The sequence below is a fragment of the Lactuca saligna genome, chromosome 8 (assembly GCF_052625555.1).
Source record: "Lactuca saligna cultivar CGN05327 chromosome 8, ASM5262555v1, whole genome shotgun sequence".
NCBI lineage: Eukaryota > Viridiplantae > Streptophyta > Magnoliopsida > Asterales > Asteraceae > Lactuca > Lactuca saligna.
The window spans coordinates 231,836,255-231,860,072 of record NC_136424.1 but is presented as its reverse complement, the minus strand read 5'-3'; the positions used below and the strand labels follow the sequence as shown (position 1 = coordinate 231,860,072).

At 35.8% G+C, this 23,818-nt stretch overlaps 1 protein-coding gene across 1 annotated transcript; it reads right to left on the bottom strand.

The window, feature by feature from the left end:
- Positions 1–8,884: 8,884 nt before the first annotated feature.
- Positions 8,885–18,097, bottom strand: LOC145011148 (protein CASP). Its single transcript, XM_078969785.1, has 19 exons — positions 17,762–18,097; positions 16,816–16,926; positions 16,450–16,628; positions 15,228–15,377; positions 14,771–14,859; positions 14,102–14,211; positions 13,643–13,737; positions 13,170–13,225; positions 12,649–12,814; positions 12,339–12,431; positions 11,838–11,966; positions 11,623–11,742; positions 11,337–11,402; positions 10,652–10,771; positions 10,306–10,449; positions 9,890–9,991; positions 9,731–9,810; positions 9,271–9,363; positions 8,885–9,200 (listed from the first exon to the last, which is right to left on the bottom strand). The coding sequence occupies exons 1-19, from the start codon at positions 17,850–17,852 to the stop codon at positions 9,140–9,142; spliced, it is 2,055 nt and encodes a 684-aa protein (XP_078825911.1). The 5' UTR covers positions 17,853–18,097; the 3' UTR covers positions 8,885–9,139.
- Between the last annotated feature and the right edge of the window lie 5,721 nt (positions 18,098–23,818).

Here is a 23,818-nt window from a genome sequence, read left to right as displayed (position 1 = left end):
TAAATCCTAGAATCATCTAAAAATAGTTTGGGGACCTTAAACATGTCAAACACCTTCCAATTAGGTGTTTACGGCCAAGGCACCCCAAGAATATATTCATGGGCCGTAAACTCCATTTAACATGTCAAATGGTACCCTAAATTCATACCAAGGCTTGGAAAATTAGTTAGAATCACATGTGATTGTCCTAGATTCACAAAATAATTATGGATTGAGCTTGGGGGAGTTTACGGCCGTAAACTCCATGTTTACAGCCGTGAACTCCCATAAATGGTGTATATGTTGATATAATCCATTCCTTGACTTTAGAAAAATCCATTCTAGCATTTCCCATGTCCATTTAAGCCATTTAACACTCAAAATCACCCAAACATAAGTTCACGGCCGTGAACTCATGTATGTAGGGGATATATGGCTGAAAATTCGTTAGGGAGTTTACTCTTGAGGAGTAAACTCAATTCCCAAGTCCCTCACATCATTACACGTCCGTAGATGTCACCCGGGTCACTCCAAACACTTGTTTTGAAGTGTTTTCGCTCATTTGAGTGTATTATCATATCTAATTAGTGGTTTAAAGTCTAATTAGATACCTTTGGATACCATTTCATAATACATAGGAACCTCGCGTGTTAACAAGCCCCGAACCAACGCTTAGCATCCAAATCGTCGCGTTTTCTCGTCCGGTGAGTTCATACCCTTACCCTTTTTCACTGTTTTTCACTGTTTTCAAGGGGGGAATACAAGCAAAGTACAATGCTTAATTGTACATAAAAACTTGTTTTACAAGTTTGCATTTCATAATTCATATGCTTTTGACACTGATAATCATAACAGATAACCGTTTGAAACTTACAGGATACTCATATACATTATTTGTGAAATTAGTTATAAGCTGTTATGTTTATTATTTCACAAATGGTTTCCACATTTTTATCAGTTAAAAGCATGACATTTGAACCTTTACATAAGATTTTGTACACTATTTTGTCCTCGGTAACACTCCATAGAGATACGCGAGTGGAGGATCATCGTATTATTACTAGTAAATTTGTTAGTCCTATATAATTGGAGACACGTCCTCGGTGAACACTCCACAGAGATACGCGAGTGGAGGACCGCAACCGTAACCAGAATCTCTTAGATAAAGGAGCGTGACTTGAGTGTATAGATCTATACGGGGCTGACTACCCCACACCTGGCTGCTAGCTACAGCCGAACCGAAATGGTTCAAGGGTGACGAAAGTCATAAGGTGATATGGACTACTTATTGCCATATTTAGTCTATTGTATGGTTATGGGACTCGCAATTAGGATAACAGAGATTTACTTAATAGTAATAATGAATAAAGTAATTAATTTACTTTGTAAATATTAGTTTTATATACATGTTAAAACTAATACATTTCACAAGATAACCAGGTTTTCAATATACATCTTCACATTGGTATAATGAATAAACCGAAATGGTTCATGGGGAACATTGTACATAACCAGAAAAGTGTAACAAACCAGATAACTTTACATTCACAAGAGTAAACATGTTTTTAGTGTACAACCTTACATTACATTTTGGGAATTCAATAACCAACCTTTTTAAGAAAATATGGGATTTTCTTGGTGTGTGTAACATTTTCAGTAACGGACAGGAAACTTGTACATTTTTTACAAAACAAAACCGCTTATGAACTCACCAGCGTTATGCTGATTTTCAAACCGCTTCTATTCTCAGGTCAGCGTTAGATAGGTACCCGAAGATCCTTTTGTTCGAAGACGGAGTGCTCAGAAGACCCGTTTCTTTTTGTTCATATATACTATGTATCACTTGTATAACTTTACTTTTGAAACAAATGTAAACTTTTCTATATGTAATGTAATGGTTGTTTTACTTTACTTACTATGTGCATTGGATTTGATACACAACGTAGAGTCAACCCCGGAAATGTTTCCGCCTTCGGTTTTCGGGGTGTGACACAATGTGCTTGACCAGAAGAATATAGAGCTCAGCATTCAAGTCGAAGATCTTTTAAGAGAGAATGCAAATATGAAATTCAAGCTTCCGATCTTCAGGATGATCGGGCAACAAAGACCAAGAAAATCTCTGAGCTTCAAGCTCATTTTAATCTCCTGGCCTCTAGTTATTTTTATTTAAAGAAGAAGATTGAAGAAGATCTTGGTGCCAAATATAAAACATCTGCAGATGAGTACAGAATCAATCTTCATACTCAAGCTCATCCTATTGTCGTGCCAACCGTTCAAACCTTACGGGACATCGACCTTTTTGAAGAAGAGCCCGCTCATGCTCCACATATTGCATAAATTATTCGTGATAGACAAGATAAAGTTGCTCAAAAGGGACAACTCTTGTTCAAGAGGAGTTCCGACAAAAATGCACTAGGGAATCAACCAGCAATCACTGTTACGAATCTTGAGGTTGTGAGTTTTAGAGATACGTATGGTGATCGGTCAGGGATCATTTCTTGGGGATTTCATGATACCCAAAGCATGTGGATCGTGCGGAGAAAGAGTGGAAACATGGAGTTCTACAAAGATTTTCATGATTTCAATTCGTGGACCAGGGTGGATCTTTCAGAGCTATCCCAATCTCCTTTTGCAGAACCCTCAGATAATACAAGCAACTCATTTCAAACATTTTCTTGAAGATCAACTGAAAAAAGGGTTTTCCTTCAATGAAGATTGTTGAGTCTGTCATAAAGCATTATCCTGATGTCATAGATCCCAAAACTGGTCATCCACTTCATGTGGTGATGTGGCCTGCAACCAATCAAGTCAAAAAAATCCTTGTGCTTCAAAGTTACCCAGATGGATCCCTAAGCTCCATGCTTTATTGGGTATTCGACGAGACTACAGGGTCTGCTGTTATCAAACTCAAAGATGGATGCATCCGTCTGTATGATCGAAGGGATTTGATCCAGTTCAGGAAATTGGGCATTCATCATTTGATCCATCATCAAATTAAAGTTGTTGAGGAGATTTTTGAGCAAGCCACAAAGGAATACACGTCCACGGTTGTTGAGATAATTAATAAACGCATGTGGAATGGGGCAATGGGGCAGGCAGATGTGATGGTGATTGACAAAGATTAACTCCAAGCTAGCACCAAACCAAGGGGGAGATTGAAGGGTCTAATTAATGGTTTGGTCTAGGCTTTCATTGTAATAGGTTCTTTTGGGTATGTAAGCAATTTTGGTAGCTTATTATAGTTTACGACCATGGTTAGAGTTTACGGCCGTAAACCCAAGTCGGCCCAGGTCACTATATATAGAGGTATTGTAGTCCACTTAATGGTTGTTGATGCCATAGAGTTCACGGTTGTTATAAACGAGTTGTACCAGACATTTTTCATTAATAGAAGCGTGTGCAAGCTTGTTCTGATTTCTGTTTCTACTCCATTCTTATTATTGTTGATTATTTTGTTTGCTTGATCACTGGTAAGATCCGTTTCAGGACCTTACATTTATACAAACTCAGTGACTAGTTTTCAATAAAAAAAACATGTTTATGAACTCACTAGCTTTATGCTGTTACGCTTTCAAAACCGCTTGTATTCTCAGGGCAACGATAGATAGGTACCTTCAGCAGCTTCTGGAAAAGACGAAGCATTTTTGGAGTCTCGTCTTTATCTTTTTCTATATATAGTTTGTACGAACTATGTCTTCAAACAGATGTAAATATTCATATTGCAATGTAATGCTTATGTTTACTTTGATTGCTATGATATACGATTGTTGTGATACTACGCATGACGTCACCCGCCCCCGGACATTTCCGTCGTTGCTTTTCTGACGGTTCGGGGGTGTGACAGCTTGGGAAAAGTTTTGCTATGAAAGACTTGGGAGAAGCTGCCTACATACTTGGTATTAAGATCTATAGGGATAGATCTAGGTGACTAATAGGACTTTACCAAAATACATACTTGGAAAAAATCTTAAGGAAATTCCAGATGGAAGAATCTAAGAAAGGATTCGTACCTATGCAACGTGGCACAGTTTTGAGTAAAACCCAATGTCCCGGTACTACTGAAGAACTGGACATAATGAGTCGAGTCTCATATGCCTCGTCTATAGGATTGATCATATACGTGTGATACGTATAAAGCCAGATGTCTCATAAGCCATTAATATGACGAGTCGTTATCAATCCAATCCAAGAGAAAGTCATTGGACCGCAATCAAGAACATTTTGAAATATCTTAGGAGGACTAAGTATATGTTCTTGGTTTATGGTGGTAAAGAAGAGTTAAGCATCAAAGGATATGTGGATGTAAGTTTCCAAACCGACAGGGATAATTTCATATCATAGTTTGGTTATATATTCATGTTAAATGGAGGAGCAGTGACTTGGAGAAGCTCCAAACAGGAGACTATAGCTGACTCAACTATAGATTCAGAGTATATTGCATCCAATGAAGTATCCAAAGAAGTAGTATGGCTCAAGAAGTTCATCAATGATTTAGGTGTTGTTCCTAGCATAGTCGAACCATTTGATTAATTAGTAGTTTAACTAATTAATAGTAAATAAATGAATATGGAATATTCCAGAATGATTTGAATTCCATAGATAATTACAATTAAATTTGGTAATTATCTCAAGGTTTTCAAATCACCTCCCTATAAATAGAGGGATCCAAATCTAGATTTAATACATGTGAAATGTAGCTTTTAGTCAAAATCTTGGAACCCTTCAAAACTATTGAATCGTAGGAAACATAGTTCCCATGACATGGACATTAAATTGCCACGACATGGCGAAACACATATTCGTATTTCTTGAATTTTTTCGTGGTTGAAGTTCGAAGGTGGTTCAGATTTGCAAGTGTTTTGCTTCTTGGGTGCGATTTCAGAAGAGGGACTCTTCGTTGGGTTCTCTAGTCCATTCAACTGGCTCGTCAAAAGAAGAAACCTACAAAGAAAGCAAAGGTATGATTCTATTGTGTTATATAAGTGCATAGATTAGTTGAGTTAGATCTTGTGTTTTAAGTCTTATATCAGAATTGTTTGTTGTTTCTGTTGCCCAATTATTGATCTTTAAGAGGCTCAAAACCCTTCAGTAATGTCCCATGGTGTCGATTTTAGTACGAATCTAAGATCCTATCCTTTATATTTGGAAGCCCCAATCTGTAAAGAGGGTGCATTGCTTTGGTTCTTCTATATTTTGAAGCCATTGAACTTATTTTTCTACTTCGAGTTGAAGATCTGGACTGAAATCATCCATATATTCAGCTAATGTTTGTGATTTTATAGGAGATCTTGGCTCATATCTTAGTTCATATGTACTCAATTATAAATACCACTTGGCCATTTTTTCTAACATCATTGGCTTTTTTATTACATTCTTAATTGGATAATTAGGTTTTACATAAATAGGATGAGTTTCAAAATAATGACGTAACTTGGTTGAAGCACATATAAGAGATAAGATTAGTTTTCAAGATGTGAATACCTGGTCCCAGAATTCAAGAAACTCTTACTTACATAATATACTGGATGTTGAGCACCATCTTGTTCATTTACCAAGACTATACTTGTTGCATTCTTGGATACACTCAGACATTGGAACAAGGGTTCTCCATCTTTAGGTTTGGCTAACCATAGGGCTGAAGATAAGTAATTTTTAAGCTCTTGGAATACCTATTCATGTGTTGTTATCCATTCGAACATTTTGTTATTTCTCAAGATATCATATAAAGGTTTGCATCTTTCAAATGCCTTAAAGATAAACCTATTTAGGTCTGCAACTCTACCTATCAACCTTTGAATATCTTTGGTCGAAGTTGGGGATTAAAGGCTCAAGATAGACTTGATTTTTTGTGGACTAGATTCAATTCCTCTTTTGTCACCATGTAGCCCAAGAATTCTCAAGCCAAAATGGCATTTGGAATGGTTAAGCTTCATGTTGAACTTGTCCAAGATATGGAATGCTTCTTCAAGATCTTGAAGGTGGTTCTCATATTTCTTGGATTTCACTACCATGTTGTCTATATAGACTTTCATGGCCCTTCCAAGTTGTTCTTTGAACATTTTGTTGACAAGTATTTGATATGTTGAAAATGCATTATTTAGTCTAAATGGAATTACTATATAACAATAGATACATGTTGCTGTGATAAAATCATATCTTCTTGGTCTGAAGAGCCCATCTGGATTTGTTGAATCCTGATGAAGCATCCATGAAGGTAAGGATTTCATGACTTACAGTGACATCAGCCAATGAATCTACATGCAAATGAATTGATTTTAGTGTATTTAGTTTATATTGTTTTGATTTGGAAACCTATACAGTGTAAATCTTTAATTGATTTGACAATTATTATGTGAAGATCTTAATATATGCTAGAGAGTAGTGAATTTCATTAGTTTATTAATGTTTTTTATTTACATGTTTACTTGAATGCCTTAATATTAATTTATTCAAATCTTCCACATTCGGTTATACTTCTTGAAGTAAGTAGTAACCTACACTCAGATATTCAGCAGTCAGTGGTACTTTATTGTTCTCTTATGTTGTCTGTAACTGGAAACAATAAAGGAAATATACAGGTATGACATGATGAGTAAGTGGTGTTTATGTAGTCAAAGTTTATTTGTTCCTTCTTCCCTAATACGAGAAGTGATATCATTGGGGCCCTCGATAATTTGGTGCTAACATCAAATGCATGGTTGTGCTCAGACCGAAATGACAATAGTAGGGTCCTTTAGGTTAGACACAAAATATAACTTAAGCATAATATGAAAAAATAAAATAAAATAAAAGGAATTAAAGGTTTTAAGTGTAATTAACTTTAATTCAAATTGGTAAGTATTTGCCCCTTAATTCAAGGATTGATATACTAATTTAAGTGGATAATGTGTACAAAAAAAAACCTAGTTGATACCCTCAAGTGAGGATTGGCCTCTCCCCCTTTTTCCCCCAACTCTTTCTCACTCTAAGGTTTTCTTTTCAATTCCCGATTTTGGAGACCTAGTTGCATTATTTGATCATTTCCCGAAGATCCAACGGTCTAAATGTCTTGATTTTTCGATAGATGCTTCCTAACATCCACAATAACATTATGTATGGTTGGATTGTCGAGATAAGCTATGTAGGCTCCAAAAACTCTAGTTTTGTTTGTTGGACAACAACATTTTTCTGGGTTCGATTTTGGTCACAACAAAGAGGACTTGTTGTTTTGCTTGATCATCCAAGTAAAAAATCGACCACAAACAAAGAGGTATACAATTCAACTCTCTCTCTCTCTCTCTCTCTCTCTCTCTCTCTCTCTCTCTCTCTCTCTCTCTCTCTCTCTCTCTCTCTCTCTCTCTCTCTCTCTAGGGTCTTTAATTTTGTTGCATCTAGTCATGAACTTGTGTTTGTTTGTAAAAATTATCATGTTCCAAAAAAAAAGGCCCTTCTATTTATAAAAATATCACCAGTTTGTTGTGATCAAGGGCATACTTCCAACAATTTTCCCATTTCAGATTGCAATTTGAGGCTTAAGAAACAATATATACTATAATAAATGAAAGTTTTTTTTGCCACATGTCTTTTTCTCCTTTATTTGGATACATGCCATTTTCTAAAACTTTTAAATTTTCTATTTTCCACTTGTCATTTTATTGTATTTTTCATTTTATTAAATTAAAATTCCACATTTAATATGTAAGGTAATATATATATATATATATATATATATATATATATATATATATATATAAGGTATTTATTAGAAAATGTTTATATATGTAATGTATTCAATATATTAAAACCTCATTAATTTTAATAATTCAAAAAATTTCTCATTTTTCTTATAAATTCAAACTTTTCAAATTGTTAAAATTTCATTTATTTTTTTTTAAATAAACTCATATAATACATGGGTCTCACACCTAGTATTTTAAGAATTAACAAGAATCATTTGGAACAATAGTGTTAGATATTTGCTTACTTCCTCCATGATCAATTCGTCAAAATCTTCTATTTATCAAAGATTGTGATGCCTTTTATAAATTTAAACAAAATAATCTTCTAATAAACATTTCGAAAATCGAAAAGGTAATACTATTGGTCCACGGCATTGGAGATTTTAGGTAATAAAATACGGAAAATCATGATCATATTTGAGTTTTAGCGTGTATTTTATTTTCTATAATTAATGTATTAATCAACTTGCGATATTATGTTTAGTTTTTTATTTTAAATATAGAGAGGGACCATCCAACATATATACTTTTGGTAATAGAAGTTTTGACGGATGCAACTCAAGATACCCTGTGAACTTCGACCTCATAAATTGTTAGAATTTATGTTAGTTACTTGGGTTTCTTGAAATATGTTGCTATATGTGTATATAAAAGATGATGCATAATTATCGTTTCAAGTGTAGACTATTATTTGCAATGCCATTTTACAACATGATTTTAAGTTAGACCTATTGTCATTTCAATTTGTTTGCAAACAGTGTATATTGAGAAAGCAACCGTACGCTTCTTTTCTAAAATCATTTACGCCATGTGAATGCAAAATGATATTTTCTTAAATAGAAAGAAAAATAAAAGATGCTATAATAAAAAATAGATCAAATGTTGACATACAAAGCATGCTATAATAAAAATTAGTATAATGCTTATATTAAAACGTGAAAGTACGACGGCTTTTTTAAAAGTAGAATAAAAAGAATAATGCTATTTATTAAAAAGTAGGTGAATTTTTATTTTAGGCCATGTGAAAATACAACGCTATTTGCCAAAATGAAGCTGATATTCCAGATTTTTATTAGTACAACGTTTATTTTCTGAAATAGAATAAAAGTAGCTATGATTAAAAGAAAAGGCTATTTGAAAGTACAATGCTATTCTTTTTCGAAAAAAGAAAAGAAAGTAGAAAACTATTTGGTGAAATAGAGTAAAAAGTAGTAAGTGTATGTTATAACAAAAAGGTGAAATGTTTTTAGGCTATAAGAAAATCCCTGGTGCTTGGTGTGGGCATGCACTACCTACCTACTACACAGGAGCGAGAGTAATATCAAAATATTCACCAATCTTATGTCGTGAAATCCAAAGTAGACATTCTCACATAAAAACCCAAGCTTGGAACAAGGGTGGGTAATTTAGTCTAGCCTATGTACATTACAAGGTAAAAATTTCTATATTGCATGAGGAAGATTTACAAATTTGTCATTGCCAGGAAATTCTTCAGGTCCATGGCTGAAAAATGTTCCAAGTTAGTAAAATATAGATAAAAAAGATGTTATTTATTTATATATTTGTTTATTACCTGAGGTTGCTTAGAGCAGACATCCTGTAGAGACAGCTAAACACTAGAACATGCAACCCGATCGTATAGAAAAATGCAAATGTTCGTGCGTATCTGCAAAATAATTATATATAAGGGTCAGAGAAATTATTTAAATTTTAAACTTGCATATTTCAAACGAGAACAATTATGGAATCGAGAACGCAAAAACAGGGTTTAGTCGTATGTGAATTGCTTAATCACATGTGATTAGTACATATAATAAAAGAACTATAATAAATAAAAAAACAAAGCAGTTCATATTTTTATAAAAAAAAAAAAAAAAATACTATCTTGATTTTAACTGTTAGTTTATGAGAATTAAAAATTAAAATTTTAAAAATATTAGAAAATTTTTGTTGATAAAAATAGCATTCCAAAATGGATGGTGAAACAAGAGTAATAAATAGGGAAGGGAAGGGAAGGGAAGGGAGGGGGATACTTGTTGCCAAGAAGAAAACGGCCACTGGTGAGTGTAATTTTGTCACGTAAACCAAGCTCCTTGTAGCGTTGATCCTTTTCCTGAAAGAAAGAAAGAAAGAAATAAGATGGATAAAATAATAGTATAGCGTAATGAAATGAAAAGAAGGAAAATATATACCTTTTTGGAGAATGCTGCAAAAGGGTTTATATCATCTTCGTATATTTTCTTATACTTGGATTCGACATCCGAGCTAAAACCACTTTCAAGATCTTCAGCCGACTGCAGCCAAATGCAAATCACACAATAAATAATCTGTCTCCAGGCAGGATGTGTTTTTCTTAGGACTTAGGACTTAGGACTATGTATATGTCTTTAGGACTATGTATATGTCTTTTATTTTGTAGCGACAACAAGATGTCCCACTCCCACATTATTCCACATTATTTTGGATGGGACTTTGAGGCTGTTTCAATCCCAAATACTGAACTTGGACTCGACAAGCTTTTTAGGAGGGACTAGGACTATTTTATATACTGAACGTGTGTGGCCCCTAACCTTTATTTTAGAATTTAGATGGATGTACAAATACGTACCTTCCTTGATGCTCTAGAGACTACTTTCTCTAGATTATAATCCTGTACATATCGCATCTTTCCATACAGTTTCACATTATCTGCTTTCGTCTTCTCCAGTTCACTTGTCACCATCCCTATCCTCTCCTTCAATTGCCTTATTTCCTAACACAAATAATAGTAACTCCTCTATTATTTTATTATAATATAATCAAATACTACCTACTACTTTCAAATAAAGATTTGTTTGATTGATTGATTTTTATTATTGAGCTAATCTAACTGGGTAAAGTATTGTATTGTAGATTTTGTAGCCATATTCAGTATAAATGAATTTAAGTGTGTGTGTGTGTGTATGGACTCATACCTCTTCAGTTTCACGCAAGCGTGCCCGAAAACGATCTCTTTGGTTACATATCACCTTAAGCATTGAATTTTGATCTTGGTCCGAGGAAACATGTTTTTTTTTATCTGCTGCTGCTGCATTCTATCAAAATCAAATAAAATCATTATCAACTGTTGTGTCAAAATTAACTTTCATATACTGTATTAATTAATAACTGCTGCATGCCATTGCCAGCCAAACATGGAGGGAAGGAAGAATCAAGACAAGACCGCACTTATTTGCCAAACAAACTTTCAACTTATTGGGCTGGCTGGGTCAAATGCAAGAAACAGGAGCCTACTTTCATTTCTTTTGTTCGTCTTTTCATTGTTTTTTGAAATTTCAGCATTCTACTTGCTTCTAATCCTATTCCTAGCCCTTCATTTTTTGTATTTGGTTGTAATCAAAGTATTCAAATAGTCTAAACTTGCAAAAATATACCAGATTACTTTCTTATGAGGACATTACACTGATGGACCAAATCAAAGCAGTGGAAATTGGTTTTGCATTTAGATGACATTGCTATTATAAATAAAATATACTCTGTAGGTGAATGGTGGGGAGAAATAAATGAAAATAAAAGTGTCAGTTTCTTGCATTTAAGTTAACACTAAAGTTATTGTAATACAATACGAGTAGACTAGATATGACATACACATACACATACCTCCCCGGACTCTGAAAGATCCCAATCCTCAAACATATTTCCTTTACGATCTTTGGAACTGTAGCCCTGCAAGTGAAGAAGAAGAAGAAGAAGATATTTCCTTTAAGTCATTGCCTTTTTGTTTCGTCTTGTCCTATTTACATACATAGTAATCCAATCCAACCAAAAAAGCAGTGTAGGTACAAGACTAGTGTCTAGTTCTGGGTTTAGAGTTTATGTTCTGAGCAGTGACAGTCTTTTGCACACACCAAACAAAATCCAAATGCTAAGGATAACAATTTCTAACCTTCAATATATCATCTTCTAACTTTTGGATAAGCTTTTGTTGCTCATTAATCTTTAAAGTAAGTTCTGAAATTTCCCTTTCACATGTTTCCACCATTGAAGTCTTTTCAGAGAGTTGGACCTAAACAAAAATTTATAAATATCATCTCATACATTTGCTTCTTTCCCACAAGAATGAATGTTGGGAATGGTCTGTAATTCTTTTTTTTTTTTCACCTTTAACTGTGTCAGTTGATGTTCCATGTTGCGGTTCTTATCAAGAAGCAGAGACTCAAGTTTGCTCATCTCCTCCCCACTGGTAGCAACCTCCCAATCTTCAGCCTCAATTGAGTTATAACCCACTGCCTACACATCCATCAAACAAATATATTTATAATTATTACTATTGTCTATATTGTTGACAGGAACAGGATGCATTAAACCAAACCAGGGTAGATAAAAGTGGACTCCATCACTTTGTGATATATATATATATATATATATATATATATATATATATATATATATATATATAATTTCATACTTATAAATATAGGCCATGTTTGGAAATTTGGCATGCAATAGTCATGGTGGGTGGCAAAGGGTGTGTGCAAACGAAGTGAATGCCAGTTGTATGTTTGTTGTATTTTTGGATGAGTAGGGCATGGCATTTGCATCTTTTCCACACACAATAAAAGACAAACGGGAGAGGGGATCTGAAAGATATATCTGTATGACCTGCAGAATTTTAACTTTCTTGCGCAGATCATCAACTAATTTTTCAGTTGGCCTTTCCTGGAGCTGTTTCTTGATTTCCTGAAGAGCCACTTCCTGTTGATTAGAAAAAGAAGACAATCATTCCCATTGAGATAAACGATTAAACATAAACCCATGCCATTGGTAATTACTAAATACCAAACTTGCTACTTTTACTATCACATATTACATTAGAATGTAGAGTAGTCAAGCCTTAATAAAAGATTGAAATAAAAATTTGCAACTTTACTATACAAAATGGATGGTAATGGCAATGGTAATGGTACCTTACCTTTTCATTGAGCATTGCATTGAGCTTCTTGATTTCATTGATATGTTGTTGTCGCTCACTAGATAAGGTGCTTTCGATGTTGTGAAGTTCCGTATTTAGTTCAGAGATCATCTTTTCTTTCGCACTTAACGATTTCTCCAGGATGCTATTTGAATCACCATCATCACTACAATCACATACAACACAAACACAACTCATTCCTTCTTCATCAACAAAATATAATTCAAGATGGATGGAAGAGATTACATATTTATTTTAGGCCTTAAATGCAAGAAATGCTTTCAGTCATTTCTGTATTACTTACATTTCTTTCTAGTTCCAACTTCTTTTTTCTTATTAAGGCCAATAATATATTCTACCTAATTTTTTCTTTAGCCCTAGTATTATACTTTGAAAAATCTATCCTATTCATATTTCATGTCAATATGTCATGCATTTATTAGATCACCAAAGATGTTTAAAATAATAACACAAGTGAAATAAACTCAAGAAACAAAAGACAATAACTAAATGTTCTATACCTTCTCTTAGTATCATTGTCTTCATTTGCTGATTGCAGTTGCGAGCGTAGAACTCCCTGCACAATGTACAAATATCATTCAGATTTGAACAAAATTAACTGCTCCCAAGACAATCCATGAAAGTAAGTTGATATTTCTTGCATTTGCTTGCTGACTGTAGTTGTTTAACATTTTCTCCCACACCAAAGTTAGTTCGAAGGGTTAATGTTAAACGCAACAAACTCCATTGATTTGTTTATTCTAATTTCATTTAATCCTACTACAACTTTTTAAAAAATATACAAAGTAGAACAATATCATTCAAATACAAACCAATTCTCAATCCTATCTTGATTGGGTTGATTTTTCAAAATAGAATGTCCAAACACATGAACACAAGACTATCTATAGCTAATACGAAACAGTTTACAAATAAAATGTTGCATTTATTTTAGCTCATGTGGAGAAATAGTATATGTATGAGCATGACTCACCTTCTCTCTCTCTAGACTGAGCAGGCGAGTCTGAGCCCTTTCAACTTCATCCATCAATAGATTTACCTCTGTCTGCTTAGCTGCTGTATCTTCCTCTGTAATGCATAAGTATTAAGCACAAGTAATGTTATAGGACAGACAGAAAATATGCTTGTAATTTTTATTCAGGGTTGTTCTAGTGAATCTAAATAATCTGTCATGTCTCTGGTTGACAGGAATGGAATGGAATGAATTCAATAGCTAATTAGATCATTTTTTTTTACTTTTTTGTTTATTTCAATATATAACGATGGTATTTTAGTCATTTAATAAATAAAAAAACAACAGAATTGAATTGAATAGAATTTGAAGAATGGTTCATCCCGTTCCATCAGGCAAAACAATACTTTATTTTTCATTCCATTACTTCCTTGATTTTATCAAAGCCAAAGACTACCTATATAAAATTGAAAATGTGACCTGATTGGGCACGATACTCGAACAATTTGCTTTGTGCAATTTCATGCAACTTTTGCATGTTAGAAACACTATCCTGAGCATGTCGTAGTTGATCCTGCAAAAGTTGCTCCCTGCATCACAACAGAATTTGGATTTTTAATTAAAAATAATAATAATAAATGTTGCCATACTTAATATGTTACTATAATAACATAACAAAGACCACTTCATCGTGATTAAATTAGCAGATTCTGGCGGAACCTGATGGAACTGAAATTCCAGATTACATTCCATCACCGGATGGATTGGAATTCAATTCTTCAGATTCCATCATTCATCAAATTCACCATTCCTTCCAATTTTAAAAGGAATACAATTCCATTCATTCCCTTACTTTCAAACACCAAAGACCAAACTACCCCCCACATTATCATTATTATGTACACACACAAAACAAAAAACAGATTTAATTATAAATTAATAAAATCTAACCATCCAATTTATATATATATATATATATATATATATATATATATAAAATTAAAATATAAAAACATATTATGAACAAAATTAATGTCCTTCCATTTTGTGCCAACCAAACACATGACATATTACAGTTTCTTCATAGCCCAACTCTTACCAAAGACATTACAAAAACCAAACGCCCCCTTAAGATTAAAAAAAAAATACCTTTCTTTTAGAACCTCCAGCGTTTTCTGATTTTCTTCTGCTAAACTGCGTTGCTTCATCTCCACAATCTCTTTTACTTTTTCCTCCATCTACAGACATATAAAAGTTAGGAAGCAAATTCAGCCTAACAAAATTTTCAACTTCCTTGAATCTTGTAAAAGTCTTGCAACTATTTGGATGAAACAATTGGAATGGAGATACATTCATGATGGTTCCCTTTCTTTATTTGTCCATCTATCTATGAAATAGATAGTTATTTATTTTTATTTTTTTCTGAAGAGTAGAATCAGTAGGATTAGTTTTTGTAAAAGACAAAGTAGTAGTTGAAATTTGATTATACGGTTTTTGTATCGAAAATTGCAGATAGTGGATTTTAATGCCCCAAATATCAGATATCAAAATCTAGTATTTGAAACGAAATATGCAATGCAGTATGGAAGGAATGATAGTTGGTAACCTGTTGCTCTAATTGGCGGGTCCGCTCCTCTAGTCGTCTTATTGTTGCTTGTTGGTTTTTGAGGTGAGTAGCTTCCGTTCTGAATTCCTCAAGTTCAACCTTCATCTTCCTGTTCTCTGACTCAACCTCCGATATTTTTAAATCTTTTTCCTGCAAAAAAACTTACAATTAACCAGCAAATTGGTGTATTTTATTTACCCATAGGCCATAACAATAATAATAACCCTCCAACACTGAATCCTTGTTCTCTCTTCTTGCAAAAGACCAACTTCTTACCCCTAGTCCTATTTATAACATAGTAATAGCAACAAGTTCCACAAAAACGCAACCTAATTTCTCTAAAAGTTCACACTTAAGGTTAATAATAATGATGTTTCAGGAATTGTTGTACGTAAATGAAATATGCCTTTCGACCTCCAGAAATATCCAGTAAGTGAGAAACTATTTGAGATATATAATCTTCTTACATTGCAAATTCATTAACAAGTATTTAGCAGCAAAAAAAAAAGTGACTACTCATCAGGTTCACTGGCATATACAAAATTAATCTGATGTTTGAGTTTCAACGGATGGTTAAACAGGTACTAAGAGACAAATCAACTGATTCCCAAAAGGCAACTATATGAGCAGCATTGATTCTGATTCTGGAGGCTTTAGGAGTAGTTGTGATAGACGGAATTTGGAGCACTGTGGTGTACAAGGTTGAAGGAAATGATTGAAAAATCTTTTATGAAAATATCTCTCCATTTTATCCAAATAAAGAAATGCATACTACATACAGTCTGTAATAGAAAAAATTTTAAATTATTGATCTAATTCTAATGTGATAATAAAGAAATGCATACAACATAAAAACCTTTTCTCAGTAAGTTGGTGCAAGTAGTCAGTTTGGGGTTGTTAGAGGGGTTAGCTTGTTTCTTGTTCATTGATCCTGTTCCTTGGGAGATATTGCCATCTCAAAAGGCAGATATTCATACAATCATTCTTCTATTCACTTCTTTTAACCTAGACTACAGTCTACAGCACAACACTTGTACATAAACACATCATTTATCCAACCATCACTTAATGGAAACATGGCCTCAAACAAAGCCTTGATTCATATTTAAAAGTCACTCTTAAGAAAGAAAAGAGTATTCAGAAGACCAGACAACTATCACATGTTTTAACAATTCTAAAAGCACGCCGCACGCTATTTATTATAAAAGGCGATTGTACTTACAGCAACTGAAGCAACAACAGGATAAGGATCTGGAGCCTCATAAAGTTTCTGGTATATATTCAGGAAAGCATTTTCTCCAAATTTCGCCCTCTTAGTAAGATTGTCAACCTCCTCTTGGTATCCCCTGAGTAAAGAAGTGAACAAGTTGGGCTTTTCTTCAGCTGGCGCTTTCTTGAAATCTATCACCAAGTAACGGAAAGGCTCAAATAGACATACATGAACATGCCTTGCTACTCTACTAACAGAGTCCGATAGATTCTATACTTGTTTACAATCCAAATAGATGCATTCACAAAGCTGTTATTAGAATTATGCAATAATGGGTAACTGATTATGCACCATTCTTGTTATAGGCATGTTAAGTACCTCGGGTGCTCTCTGCAAGCTTCCTGCGGTTCTTCTGGCTGTTTTCCTGATTTTCAGCAATTCTAAGTCCTTGTTCATCTAATGTACTCCTTTCCTTCTCCAAATCAAATTCTGTATATGAGAATTTGAAACAATTAGAATTAGTTCCTAAATATAAGTAAATTTCCTCCAACTGAACAAGGAAAATTTCATCATTGCCCATGATTTTCCACTAGAAAATAATAATTACAAGATACCAAGCTCATCATATTTGAAGCTATTTATAGTAAATCAAAACTCAAAGTAACTAACTACTAAACTAACAACAACAGAAAAGACTGAAAGACATCAATCAGTACTATAAACAGATGAGAGTGAGATCAATGTAGCAAGGGCCTCCCCTTTCAGTTCAAGTCTCACTCATTTGCCTCAAAAATAATAATAATAAAAATATAACAGAACAATGTGTGGGGAATTACTAGCAATGTCTTATTGCCTTTGCAATGCTTAAGCTCTTAACACCGGAGACTCCAACAAAACCCAGATCCATAATCAAGAAAATTATTAATTGGAGAAAAAAATCTAACTTTTTTTGTAGAGCTCTTACTTAATGCTATACAATACAATTATCCAATAAGATAACGTTGAATAGCTTTTCAGAACTTCATCCTGTTCAGAAGAACTATTCTCGAGAGGGAGAAGAGGATCATAAGAGTCGTTGCCAGTAACCCAAATGCACCTTAGCAAGCATAAATTCTATTCATTGAAGGGTAAATACTAATATTAGCTACTTGTTTTTTAATGATCAAGCCATTCATCCAGTGCTTGTAAGAAAGTACATCTAGTAATCACCATTTACGTACCAAGAACTTCATTGAAACGTAAAGGATTAAAAATGACGATCTGTAAATTTTACAGAAGAACAAATAAATGAAAACTCAATTGAGAGAGATGGAACTTAGTAAACCTCTCCAGAAATTTGCAACAGACGGAATCGGTGCGGAAGTTGACGAAGGCTTTGATTTATCTCTTTCTAATCCGCTTTGAGATGCCTCCATTGATTATTAGTATTGCTCGATCTAGAAAACAATGATAATAGGGTTTATCCTATACCCAATCTCCTTATGCAAATCTCAAAATCTCTAACCCACTTCAATCAATTCTATTTCAGACGAGAAGCATCCTCGCAGTCTGCAATTGATTTCCAGAGCGTAAAACTTTTAGATCAAGTCCGGTTTTTGGTAGATCTCGGTAGTGTGTGTTTGCTTCAAAACTGGATGCGTATGGTTAGTATCTTTGACGTTGTTAAAGGGAAATCTTCTTTAAATTTTTACTTGTAAAGTCTTCGATAAAATTTATTTATGAAAAAATAAATTAAATATTTTTTTATAATTTTTTTCTTCATCTTTCTATATATCTATATAAGATTATGACATTTGTTATATTTAATATTTAGTAAAATTAATAATTATACTTTTCATCATCTAAAAATGATAGAAGGATGGGTAAGAAGAATAAATATTGGACTATTTAATGCTTTTTACGAAAAAATATGAATTATCGGTAAAAGTGACAATTTGATTTTTTTCCTAGTTATCAGTTTCATTCTTGACTTGGATGCTTTTAAGTTATTTATCTTACAAAAAAAGCATGAATTATCGGTAAAAGTGATGATTTGATAATTTTCTCCCTTAAACATATTTTATTGATTTTATTGTTGACTTGGATATCTAATCATTAAATGAACTTGTGAGATGGATATGACATGTTATATAATTCTACATTTACCATAAAACTTAATATTCATCTCATCAACTCATTTAATGAGTAGGCGTCCACGTTAGCAATGAAACCAATAAAAAGGATGAGAATGAGCTAAAGAGATGGATATGGTAGGTTACATAAAATATAGTGAGAGAATTTGAAATTTATTATAAACTTCAAGAATAATGAAGTTGTTACTAGTTTATGTAATTATTATAGTCTTCGTTGGATGCATTTCATATTCAAAAAAATATACAATGTGACACAATATCATATTTTACGGTACACGTAGCATTATATAATCTAATGTAGCGTCCCAAAAATTATAAAGATATTTTCATCTTTAAAATAGATTAACCAACTAAAACATTTTACATAAATTCGATAAGTGTCATTCATTCATTTAAAATCATAAAGAGTATAGAGTTGGATTGCAAAACAACAAAAACAATTATCTTTGATGCTTGTGTAGAGTCTCGTCGATTTCTTCTTATGAACGAGTTGCAAAACATTTTATCCACAACTATAAGCATAGAGCATAATGAGTTCCTCAGTATGCTACATATTTCACCATACATACAATGCATCCACATAAGCAAAGTCTTCGGTCTTAGCATCGAACAATCAAACCTCATATCCTTATACATATATCATATGTAATGGGCCCATCCCAATCATACAAAACGGGTCCAGCCTAACCATACATAAAGGGCCACCTTAACCATAAATAACAACCTAGCCCAACCATACATAACGGGCCCAGCCTAACCATAAATAATGGGCCCAGCCCAACCATACATAACGAGCCTAACCTACACTCCATTTTTAGTGGCTACATATTGGTCTTCTGTATAATTGTTAGGGGTCAAATCCTGGTCTTTCATGCATTACATAAAGTCATATGAAGTGAGAGATCAGATAGACAGTCGAACAGATGATCTACCCAAAAGTGAACAATCAAACAAAAACATCGCAATAAGGTATTAGACCAAGATTTCTCAGGCTATCCAACTTAAACTACATAGAACCAATTCTATCATTACCATATAATCATGTAACATAAACACACAACATATACTAGCATATCCTTGACAACTAGTCTTCCCTAGTTTCCCTGTCACTGACCACTTCTCAACTAAATCCTTCGTTGGTCAATCATACATAATTCTAATAACTTGCATTCCTCAGTTACTCTACTAAACATAATTCCTAACAGTATTATACAATCAACAAGCAAGACCCTACCAGTCTAGCATACCAAGACACCAAGTGTTCTAAACTACACATGCATAGCAAGGAGTTATCCTGTAACACCATAAATTTTCAAACAAAATTTTGATTTTAAAACCTCATAATTTTCATTAACAGATTTCAAAAAAACCCCCCAAAGTATCAAATTATCCAAAAACACATTGTAACGACCCGTTCCCGGTATGTTGATTTATTGGTAATTATAGTGAGTTTTTCAAGAGGGACTCGACGAGTTCTAGCCTGACTCGCCGAGTAGGGTCGCGCCTGAGGGCACGCGTGAGCCGGGGACTCGGCGAGTCCATATCCCTGACTCGGCGAGTCCATCTGTCTGGGTGAAACCCTAAAATCCCCGGGTTGCCCACTATTTATACCACCTTATAGCCCCCATCCTCGCCTCCCTCACCCTGAGAACGCAGTGATAGAACCCTAATCCTCCTTTGAAGAGCTTATATGTGTTTTGGTGCCATTTTGTGAAGGTGTGAAGAAGGAGAAGAAGGAAGAAGCAAGGAGAAGTGTTGTAGTGCAAAGATCCAAGGCCAAATCAGAGTTAATTGAGGTATTTTCGGAGTTCCATCTTGTTATATGCTTTAAACTTCCATTAGAGCTCTCCTAAGAGCTAGTTGATGCTTGTTCCAAGCCTTACACTTGCATGAACGTCTTATTAAGTCGGAATATCTATGGATCTGAATATTGGGGTGTTGTAGAGCCCAGATCTACTATCTTTTTGGAGTTATATTGCATGATAACCATAGATCTACCCATTTTATGCATCTTTTAGCCTTATTTCCCTTATTCATGAGGTTGTGCACGTAAAGTTGGAAACTTTACGTGGTAAAACAGCTTATTGGACTCAGATCTATCAATGGTATGCATTGGATTCAAACAAAATCGAGTAAAAATCAGTTGCATGGCGGCAACTCGGCGAGTCGGAAGAACGACTCGATGAGTTGGGTCGCGAGTCCCGAGTTCTTCAGTTTTATCAGTGTCGAGTGGACGAGGTGAGTTAGAGAGTGGACTCAGCGAGTTGAGGGTGAACTCAGTGATGGAGGGACTCGGCGAGTTGTTCATCAACTCGGCGAGTCCAAGGCAATCTTCTTGGGATTAAGAACAACTCGTCGAGTCTGTTCATACGACTCAGCGAGTCGGATGAAGATTGTCTGAGTTCTTGGATCAAGAGGGTACTCGTCGAGTCGATGCCAGACTCGACGAGTAGCAGTGAGTAAAAGTGAAAAGTGAGAGTAGGACTCGGTGAGTTGGGTGGCCCAACTCGGCGAGTCAGCCCAAAGGAGAGTTGACTTTGACCAAGGGTAAAAGAGTCATTTTACCCCAAGCGCAGTGTTTAGTATTTGATTGAGTGTGTTTATGGACTTGTAGCCGAGGAGATTCAGGAGCAGCCGCCGTTAGCTTTCCGAGCCACACACTCAGCAGCCAGCTTACGAGGTGAGTTTCCTTCTAGTAGGAACGGGTCTAAGGCCACAATGCCGGCCCGTTCAGTTAGCAGTAATTTCCGGATTTAGGTCCGATGCAGTAGTTTGTGTGTTCGATGCCTTCGTGGTTCGAACAGGATTTGTGTGCTATGTTTTATGTGTTAAGTATTATGTGTTCCGGGCCACGGCCCGATGTAGCATGTCGTATATGTGTTATGCTAGTTGATGTGTTATGCTATGCCATGTTCAGTCAGTCAGTTCCGGACTTCGGTCCGATGCAGTTAGTTCCGGACTTCGGTCCGATGCAGGGGACAAGGTCCCAGACAGTTCCGGACTTCGGTCCGATGCAGTTAGTTCCGGACTTCGGTCCGATGCAGGGGACAAGGTCCCAGACAGTTCCGGACTTCGGTCCGATGCAGTTCCGGGCTTCGACCCGATGCAGTGGGCAAGGCCCAATATGTGTTTATGTGTTATTGTATGGTATATGGTAGTTTGGGGGAGCTCACTAAGCTTCGTGCTTACAGTTTCAGTTTGGTTTCAGGTACTTCCGCAAGCAAAGGGAAGAGCTCGGGGTGACAGCATCGCACACACCACAGCATAGCTTTTATCCTGGGGATGTCTTTTGATGTTTTGGATTGACGTTGTATGATACAGTTTTCCGCACAATATTTTATTATGTTTTGGGGATACATCGCGTATGTTTTATGTTATGATACTTATATTATGGTTTTGATTATATTGAAAAACGAAAATTTTTGGGTCGTGTTTTGGGTCGTTTCAAGTTGGTATCAGAGCCCTGGTTTGAGGGATTTGGATACACTTCCGGGTGTATCTGAACTCAAACTAAGGGAAATAAAAGATTTTAGTAAAATAAAAATGTGTTACAAAAAGAATTTTGAAAGCACTTAGAAAGAAAGAATTGTTTTTAACAAGATAGAGGTGTGTGCATGCGGTCAGCCGAGCTCAAGTAAGTACTCCCAAATTACCCATACAAGTTATTTGTTCAGTTTCAGTTTCAGTAGAACAACATGCTAGTATAGGGCTAAGGATCTAGGAGAATGCCTTATGTGCCTGCTTATGTGTTACAGCTTTATGAGTATTGCATGCTAGAATTGAGTAGACAGCAGTAGGATAGCCTGTTTAGGTTATGCCTGATAGTATGAGCTTAGCATCCTATGCTAGTGCAGTTTCTTGTTATAAGAATAGTTTTGCCTGAGTCTGTTTCCCTTATCCGAATGCTGCTTGCTTCGTGCTTGGTGGGGTTCTGAGTAGTGGGAGTTAGCCATTAGGTGAACACGTCACATCACATGTGATCAGGTTTGAATAATCCCAGAGTGCTGGAACTGGCCCTATTACGCAGCTCTTGTTTGAGTCCAACCGTTGTAGGGATGGATCTTTTACTTGAAGGATTATTTGATCCTCATCACATGTGATGGTGTTTAGGTGGTGGCTAACCGGCATTATGAGGAGACCTACAACAGCTGAGGACCAGTCACGTTGAGCTTGAAGTTTCCCTAGGGCAAGCCTAGGATGAGAGTAGCAGAGAATGGCAGTAGTAGAAGTGACTTGGTGGAGTCAAGGCAGCTCTTGAGGAAAGTACGGATAGATGTGGAAGGTAGTAGGGGCCCATGCTACTGAAAGCAGAGGATCCGTACTCGAATTAAGGAAGGCCAAGACAAGACCAGGAAGCTAGTAGTAGTATCATGATCCCTTGAGATATTTCAGTGTTCTGATGTTGTTATGATATGTTTCAGAATGGTAGTTTTGCGTCCGAGGCCAGCAGCCGGCAGTTCAGATGCCGGAGGGGGATCAGGATCGGGATCAGGCCCGGAGGCCGGGCAGATGGATGAGCAGACTAGGGAGTTCCTTTCTTCTGAGGTTACCCGCATCATACTAGAGCAGACTCCTGTGATCTTCGGTTCGATCAAGGAGGGTATTTTAGAGCTGATGGATGAGAGATTGAGTACTTTCCGTGCTGAGATGGCGGCCGTGATGGGGTCGCGCACACTTACGTTCAGGGAGTTCAGGGCATGCGGGGCTCCAGACTATCATGGGGCGCGGGACCCCATAACGAGTACCAGATGGTTGGCGGATGTGGCCAACGCTTTCCGCACTAGCAGGTGTCCCGAGGGGGACAAGGTCAGATTGGCGTCCTGTCTTCTGAAGGACAGGGCACGGGATTGGTGGGAGGAGGTCGGACATGCCATCGGGGATGATGCGGCATTGGATGCCATGACCTGGGCTGATTTCTCTACCAGGTTCAGGGCGGAGTTTGCACCAGTCATTGAGGTGCAGCAGTTAGCTAGGGAGTTTTAGGACCTTACCCAAACTACAGAGACAGTGGCGGAGATCACCGCCAAGTTCAGGGAGAGGGCCCTTCTTGTTCCTCAGTATGCAGCCGATGAGGAAATGAAGAAGGCCCGTTATCATGAGATGTTGCGGAGTGACATCCGCATGTTTGTGAGCCAGTCCAGTTGTAAAACGCTGGACGACATGATTGCCAGAGCTAGAGAGAGGGAGATTGATCTCGAGATGGAGAAGAAGAGGAAACCGGAGGCGGTTTCGGGTTCAGGCAGTGTGGG